Consider the following 9,030-nt stretch of genomic DNA (forward strand, 5'->3'; position numbering starts at 1 on the left):
ATTCGGCTGGAAAACTCAAGCAAAACCCTCTACATCCATGGTCCGAGGTCGGGAGAGTAAACGAGAGTGTTTTCGGAGTGAGTAGAAGTATAAGAATAAAGAAGACCGAAGGGTTTTTTAAAGAAAACCCACGGCTCTTACGCTTCCGTACATCCACACCGGCGTGTGGAAATTACCCACTCCCGTGCGCCTCCTCAGGACAAGGGCAGACGCACGGCCTTGTGCGCTCTCAGGAAACCACTCCTCTGTCTCTAAATGCAATCCCACGAGCGTGCAAAAAATACCCACGCCCATGAGCCGGACCCACAAGGGCAAACACATGCCCCTGTGCGCTCTCTATCCGTCTGAGAAAATTTGCTAAGTGTGATCCACGCTGGTGCGGAAATTCCACACGGGCATGGCTTTTTCTAGGTCCAACTCACAGGGGCAAGCACACGCCCCTGTGTATTCTCTGAATGGAGGAGAGCCCTTTTGTAGAGATCCACATGAGCGTGCGAAAAATACACACGCCCGTGCGTTTGTCACAGGATCGCCCACAGGGGCGAGTCCACGCCCCTGTGCACTCTCAGGAAAAATTTCTAAGTCTCTGCCGGAAGACGCACGCCTGTGCGGAAATTACCCACGGGAGTGCGGATGGTACTTGGTCGCCCACAGGGGCGCGTCCATACCCCTGTGCCTTCTCTGGACGAGCTCACAGTGCAAGCCCACGGGCGTGCTGAAATTCCACACGCCCGTGCGTTTTCTCTGAATGCCTTAAAAACTCTGCAGGATCTACAAAAAATTTCTGAACATGTATACACACTCAGAACCTGCCCTACTATGCAAAATATACCAGCGAAAACATGAGAAACTAGCTCGTACGACCAAAACTTTACCAAAACAAATTAAAGCACACGATGACATCCAAAATCCACAAGAAAACTCACAGCAATGCATCAAAACATATAGACACCAACACTCAACACCTTATTCATGCTAACATTAGACTAGCAACTAAAAAAACAGTAAACGCTTGGGTTGCCTCCCAAGAAGCGCTTGTTTAATGTCACTAAGCTTGATGTACCTTGTCTTACCTTACGGGGTTTCATAGATAAAGTTTGTCCTCTTACAAATAACTTGAAAGCACGATGAGCAAAGTCTCTTGAAGGTAGAGGGGGAATCATCGGGCTTGGTACCACTCAACAAGGGTTCATTCACCTTATTCGGTTCATGCACATTTTTCCAACAGCCTTGGGGTGTTTCCTACGGCGTCTCCTCGCCCTCTTCATCTTCCGGAGCACCTTCTTCATGATCCCTGGGTTAGATGGTACTTGCTCCTCTAGACCAAGAATTATTACTTCTTTATTGTCCATCTCTTGGTCAAGTAACCCTTCGTATGGGTCCGGGTTGAACATCTCCCGCACATATTCATCAATAATCTCATCAATAGTGTCGAGAAAATACAAAGTATCATCAAAGTCGAGGGAATGCCGTATGGCTTCAGCGAGGCGGTATGTGAGCTTATCATCTCCAACCCTCATTGTCAGCTCCCCACCGTCCATGTCAATTAATACCTTGGAAGTGCGTATGAATGGCCTCCCAAGTATTAAAGGAACATCTACATCCTCATCGATGTCCAACACCACGAATTCTACAAGAAATATATACTTGTTAACCTTGACAAGCACATCTTCAATAATGCCCCTTGGATACCTCACCGTTCGGTCCGCCAATTGCAATGTCATCCAAGTGGGCTTAGGCTCTCCAAAGCATAACTTCTGAAAGAACGAGTATGGCATGATGTTAATACTAGCCCCTGAGTCTGCAATGCCATCTCTTCACCCAAATTACCAATGTTACACGGAATCATAAAGCTTCCAGTGCCTTTCTTCTTGTTCGGCATATTCTTTTGTAAAACCGCGGAACAAGAGGCATCTAAGATCACCGATGCACTCTCTTCCAACTTCCTCTTGTTGGTCAAAAGATCTTTCAAGAACTTGGCATACCGAGGCATTTGAGACAACGCCTCCACAAAAGGAATGTTGATGTATAATTGCTTAAATAGACCCAAGAACTTTTTGTATTGCTCATTGTTTTGGTTGTTCTTTAATCTTGCAGGGTACGGGATTCTTGTCTTGTAAGGTGGGGGGTGGCACCTCCTTCTCCTTAGTTGCAATCTCCTCAACCTCTATGATCTCGGGTGCTTCTACATTGGTCTTCTCACTTGGAAGCCTACCCTCAACCTCACAAACACTTCTCAAACTGATCGCCTTCACATGTTTCCTCGGATTGATCTCGGTGTTACTTAGCAAGCTTCCTTATGGTCTCTCTGATAGAGACTTCGCTATTTGCCACACTTGATTTTCTAGGATGTGCAATGAAGCGGTGTGGTTGCGAAGTGTAGCCTCGACCGATTGAAATTGTGTATCCGATGATTGCACAAATCTAATCAAGGCCTTCTCTAAATTGGTTATCTAGGTCTCCAAACCCGAAACTCAGTTCTCCATGTTTGGGGCTTGTTGTTGAAAACCCGGTGGTGCCTAACTCTATACGATGTCCCGGAGGAGAAATCGAACAATCTCAACACCTCGCACTTGTATAGAATTGCAATGAGTTCTAGGGATTCCAAGTGATAAACCCTCCTCCTAGATGTAGACCTAACCCTTTGGTCCAGGTGAAAGGTCTCTAGTCACAATTAAGCCCTAGGTGCTAAAATTACTTCAACGCTTCACTCCATTGCCTCTGCAACTAAGCCCCAGCGGAAGGTCATCCCTTAGCCCGTTCACTCTACTATGACCGCAAAGAACTCGAGGAAATGGAGGTAAGATAAATCACACCGGAGGGGAAAGGGGACGCTTCGCTACCTCTCGACTCACCCTCTCAACCCTCTCCAATCTAGCCTTGTCTAACTCTCGTGGTGTGTCACTCACTCACAAGGGTTACCAATATGAACTCTCAACCCTAGTGTCACTCTAAGGGAGTATTCATTCAATAAAGCATTCAAGATTGGAACTTAATTAAAACATCAATTAATGAAAGCATAATAAAAGGTTTAATGAAACAAATACATCATAGGGTTCATAAATCCAAGTACCCACTAGGGGGTTTAGCTCTCCATAAAGCTAGTTACAATCAATAATGAAATCGAATGTAAAAACAAGTAATCCATAGAAAATTCCCTCGATAGTCATGACGATGGTCTTGTGGAGTGGCCTCATCTTCTCCAAAGGTCCCTTTGTCTGGTCTAGGGAACATCTCACCGGATTGGTCTGACGAAAGCTTCCCCAATAACTTTCTTTCAAATGGAGCACGATGTTGAAGCCGTAGAACCTCTCCAAAACCCTTACCAATACCTCTCAAAACCCTAGTCACAGCCCTCTCTCAAGTTGGGGAAAGAATGGAGAAAAGAATGCTGAAATCGGGCTGAAAATTAGCTTTTAAAGGGTTAGAATTCGGCATCCACACTCCCATATGGGCGCCCCAATAGATTTTCCTCAGGGGCATGGATAATTTCCACACGCCCGTATCGATTCTCTGGAATTCTCTTTCTCGGCCGGTTGTGAACAGTACCTGCTACCGTAAATTGCTATAATTTTTGCTACAGTACCGGCCTCAAAACACTCCCGAATCCATATTTTCATTGAGGTAACATAAACGGGCACACGTTTACGTTATGGATCGTTTTGCTTCTTCAATAAACGGCCTCATTGGTGAAGATCTTGCTATCAATGCATAAACCGGGATACTTGAATGTGACTGCCTTTGTGCCCCTCCAAATCATTGTGCTAGCTTGAATAGAAGGATGTTGGCCCATATTCTCGCATCTTGAACTCGACTTATGTCTTCGCGTTTGATCCTTCTCAAGATTTCCTCTAAATAGTGTGTTCATGATCTACATTGGCTTCTTTCTCTAACATTCAGCTTCACAACCCTATATGCATGAAAGTAACACAAATGCACAATTATTAGCGTTAAAACCTGATAAAAGTAATGCTCATCATAAGCAAAGAATACTTTGTATTCTTATCACACAAGCACTTATCAGCCAGAAACTTCTTCTCCATATTTGGACAATCACCAGAGGCCAAGATCATACTTCACCATACCTTCTGGGGAGATCAAGATAGAGTTGGAGGCACACTTGAGGAGTGAAGTTAGCCAACCAAGGGAGTTTCTTGAGCTTGATTGAGAGGATTTTGCAAGAAAGAGGGAGTTATGATTTCTCATTATTTTGTATCTCTTTCTCTTTCTCAGTTGTATGAACTCATGAGGGGCTAACCATTCCATGGTGCCCCGGGCTGTGAACCTTGATGCTTAGCATACTTTGATTGTGAAACTTAACGTGTGTTAATTGCCATGGTTGTAATTGCATCGTGTGATTGCAAAACTTGACGTGTAAGAGACCCATAGTTACAATTGCAAACTCAACTTATTGGAAAGCCATAGATATGGCATTGCTTGTGAGCACACGTAAGAACCTTAAAATATACCTGATAGTCTTTAGAAGCAAGTCAGTACATAATGCACTTGGGAATTAGTCCGGGCATCACTTTTCATTGATTGCACACTCTACCGGTTTCCACCTGTCCTTTGATCTTTTTAAATTTTTTTCCCTTTAGTTTATTCACTTCCAACCCCTTATTGACTAGTTGGAGATTAGAGGAGGAATTAGTACTCGGAGTCCCAATCCCTAAGGTTCAATAACCCTATCCCTCATGGGGTACATATTACTTGTTATAATTCGTGCACTTGCAGAGAGTACATCAATAGTTCAAGCTTGAGTCACAATTATATTAACTTCAATTTCAAAGATTAACTCTATACTAAGAGGAGGTGAGCTGGGTTATTTAATTTAATTTGTTGCTAGATATTATTTTTTTTTTAAAATCAATCTATAGAAACTTTGGAATACTAAACTAATTGACAAGAGAAACTTGCATTTGCTACATAATCAAAATTCCAAATCACATGTCTATAACTGGCAGCATTTCTAGTCAATTATTTAAGCAAGCTTGATAAAATCTCAAATCACTATAACTTCATTCAAAATTTTAAAAAGAAGAAAACTATATGTTGATTTAAGCTATGTTGCAATAAGCAAGCAAAACTTAATGTAGTGATCCCTGATGAGATGCAAATAAGACCCAACTTAATTATAATACTACTAAAATTTGGGTTGCATAATGGGGCCATAGATTGTGCGCGAAGCACTCACTTGTTGGAATAACTGCCAACAAAAAGAATAAGATATGGTGGCAGGTTTTAATTGATTGATAAATAAAGGACATTGTGTTCAATTAAGTTCTAGCATGTACTTGTAATACTTTCAACTTAACAAAGGGCTGGATTTCAGAGTCTTCAAGCCAAATATGCCCTATATCACCCCACTAAACTGAAATCAGTATGTATTAAAACCACAAACCATAAGAAATAGTTTATAGTACAGTGATCATGAAGTCCAAATAATCATAGAATAGAAACAAGAGAACTACTAATCACAAGCATTACTGATTTCTATTCTATTTAAAAGAAAAAAAAGATTGACTGAGAAGAGAATGATCCAAAATAGGAATTCAATTTATCATACCAAGCTTGACTTTAGTTTAAGAGCACCAATAAATTAGCAGCGTTCCCCTCAGGAGTACACTTGCCCATATGGCTCCCAGATTGGGTTGTGCGGCCTCCTATGTGGATGTATGACCTCCCTAGACTAATACAACTCTTGCAAATGTAAAAATGACCACTCTTTATGATCTAGAATGGGATAATCAGCAACAAACCTGTTGCAGCTGGCAATGGATCGTGATTGAAGAAGCATGGGTGTTGTGCAAAAGGCCGAGCAGCAAGTTGGAAGGCATGGTGATCAGCTTGGGTTAAGAATGATAGTGTATTGTTGGGCATGGTCAGTATGTTTTTGAAAGGTCTGGAGACTGTCTTTTGAGTAGTATTAAAGTATAATATCTAGTGTTAAGGTTATGGGCCAATGCCCGACTAGGGGAGTGGATCCCGATGACCAATGGGTGTCCGGGTCCGAAGTTACTTTAATGTATTGACTACTTTTTTTGTTATATATTATGAATGAGAAGGAGAAGGATGCTATTGGCTAACACAAGCATATAGAGCTTTTCTTTTTCCTTTCTCGGTCCGAGTTCGGACTAGAGAAGCTCTCTTCATTTTAACTTCATCTCTTATCCTTTTCAGGTTGGGTGCTGTAAGGTGTCGCCGGAGTTCCGATCCTCAACAGTCTGGTATCAGAGCTAAGGGTCCATGGCAGCAGAGTCTCTGATGAGCCTCTCACAGCCCTGTGTTCCGGTCTTCAAGGGTGAAGACTACGGTAGATGGAGCTTGAGGATGAAGACTGTCTTTCGGTCAAAAGAGCTCTGGGAGCTAGTTGAGAAGGGTTTGGTTGATGGTGAAGATGAAGTGAAGCAGAGGGAGACTAAGAAAAAGGATGCTAAGGCTATGTGTCTCATTCAGCAACCCGTTGATGGGCCAATACTTGACCGAATTGAAGCAGCTGAGACAGCACACGAGGCTTGGGAGATTATTAAGAAGCAATATCAAGGTTCCTCTAAGATGATGATTGTAAGAAAGCAAGCTTTGAGACAAAGTTTTGAAACCTTGCAAATGGAAGACAATGAGAGTATTTAGAGCTATCTCTCAAGGGTTATCACAATTGTAAATCAAGTAAAAGCTCTTGGACACAAGCTCACTGAACCTGAAGTGGTGTCTAAAGTGCTGCGAAGTCTTGCACCAAAGTTCGACTACGTGTGGCGGTTGCTCTTGAAGAATCAAAGGACATCACGAAGCTCACCCTTGACGAGCTCAGCGGGTCACTACAAGCTCACGAGGTCCGAGTAAATAGGTCCTCATGGAAAGCTGGTTCTTCGGTCAGTGAAAAGGCCTTGCATGTCAAGGGAGAGAGTTCAGGCTCACATATGAAGGATAAGGGTAACTCCAACTCATCTTCCAGTTGGACTCCCTCTAGAGGTCGGGGAAGAGGCTTTATTCGAGGGAGAAGAAGGGGATGAGGTGGAAGAGGTCAAAACAGTGAATACAGAGCCAACATTCAATGTTTTCGCTGTAGGAAATATGGCCACATGAAGGCAGAATGTCAGGAAAGAGACAAGTCTGCAGAGAAGGGTGTTTCAATGGTTGTTGAGGAACGAGACAACAACAATCTCTTTATGGTGAGCAGTGATGCAGCTGAAGCTGAGAATTCTGTCTGGTTGGTGGACAGTGGGTGTTCTAACCACATGACGGGTAAGAAGAAGTTGTTCACCAACCTTGATGAGTCGCAGAAGGTCTCTGTGCGTCTGGGAAATGACAAGGAAATGGAGGTTTGTGGAGTTGGAACATTCACCATTAACACAAGGAATGGTGAGCTCAAGCAGTTACATGGAGTGTAGTTCGTTGCGGGACTTGCACACAACCTATTGAGCGTTGGACAGCTTCTTCCCAGAGGATACTCGGTGATGTTCAGAGAAGACAAGTGTGTAATAAGCAATGATCGTACCAAGGAGAAGGTTGTTGTAATTCCAAGGATGGGCAACAATATGTTTCCTTTAGATCTCACCAGAATTGAGAGACTTAATCTAGCTGTGAAGAACCAGAATGTATCTGATATGTGGCACAAGCGTTTTGGGCATTTAAACTATAAAAGCCTGAAGTCTCTTGCACACAAAAAATTGGTCTGTGGATTGCCTGATTTGAAGCAAGGATCCCAATGTGAAGACTGCGTAGTATGCAAGCAGGCAAGGAGTTCTTTTCCATCAGGAAAGTCTAGAAGAACCACCGCTCGGTTGCAGTTAGTTCACATGGACCTGTGTGGCCCAATGAGTACAGACTCCCTGGGAGGTAACAAATACTTTCTTTTACTTGTTGATGATTTCAGCAGAAAATGTTGGATTTATTTCTTAAAAAACAAAGGAGAAGCTTTTGATCATTTTCGGAAGTTTCACACTTTGGTTGAAAGAGAGACTGGGATGAAATTGAAGACTTTGAGGAGTGATCGCGGTGGAGAATTCATGTCTCAAGTATTCATGAATTACTGTGAAGAGCTTGGAATTCAGAGAGAGTTCTCGGCTCCTTACACACCTCAACAGAACGGTGTAGTGGAGCGCAAGAACAGGACGATTGTAGAGATGGTGAAGTGTTTGCTCAGAGATGGTGGTCTCCCAACTGAATTCTGGGCAGATGCGGTAGCAACTTCAGTCTATCTAATCAATCGATCACCAACTCAAGTGTTGGGGGATAAGACACCTTATGATGTATGGCATGATGCAAAACCAAATGTGAGCCATTTCAGAGTTTTTGGCTGTGTTGCGTTTGCACTCATGCCTTCACAAAAGCTCAAGAAGTTAGATGAAAAGTCTGAAAGATGTTTGTTTGTGGACTATTGTTCAGAATCTAAAGCCTACAGGTTATATAATTCGGCTACATCTAAAGTAATAATCAGCAGAGACGTGATCTTCCATGAGAATTCACGTTGGCATTGGAATGGAATCAAGGAAGGGCCAGTAATAGTTGTTGAAGAACTTGAAGACAATAAAGAAAAAAACAAATGCAATACATGTGATGAAGCTGCACAAGAAGAAGCAACAAGGCGTGGTAGCTCACGGGTGACATCTTGTGATGAAACACCACCTAAGAAGACTAAACTTCTCACTGATATTTATAACTCTTGTTCTTTTGCATTACATGTAGTTGATCCACAGGTATATCAGGATGCAGTAAAACACAAAGAATGGCAAGAGGCCATGGATGCTGAATTGGCATCAATTAGAAGCAATGATACTTGGTCTCTAACAGAATTACCTACTGGCAAAAAGGTTGTGGGCCTCAAGTGGGTGTATAAGACCAAGTTTGGAGCTGATGGAGAAGTTCAAAAGCACAAAGCGAGGCTAGTGACCAAGGGGTATGTGCAACAATATGGTTTGGATTATGAGGAAGTCTTCTCACCTGTGGCGAGGCTCGAAACGGTGAGAATTATTTTGGCCTTAGCTGCACAAGCTCGTCATCCTGTGTACCATTTCGACGTGCGATCAGCAT

General features: G+C 42.8%; 1 protein-coding gene across 1 annotated transcript; it reads left to right on the plus strand.

Annotated features, from left to right (window-relative positions):
• Window positions 1–6,246: 6,246 nt before the first annotated feature.
• On the plus strand, window positions 6,247–7,010 carry LOC120272176. Its single transcript, XM_039278943.1, has 2 exons — window positions 6,247–6,622; window positions 6,739–7,010. The coding sequence occupies exons 1-2, from the start codon at window positions 6,247–6,249 to the stop codon at window positions 7,008–7,010; spliced, it is 648 nt and encodes a 215-aa protein (XP_039134877.1).
• Window positions 7,011–9,030: the final 2,020 nt, after the last annotated feature.

The sequence above is a fragment of the Dioscorea cayenensis genome, chromosome 2 (assembly GCF_009730915.1).
Source record: "Dioscorea cayenensis subsp. rotundata cultivar TDr96_F1 chromosome 2, TDr96_F1_v2_PseudoChromosome.rev07_lg8_w22 25.fasta, whole genome shotgun sequence".
Lineage (NCBI taxonomy): Eukaryota > Viridiplantae > Streptophyta > Magnoliopsida > Dioscoreales > Dioscoreaceae > Dioscorea > Dioscorea cayenensis.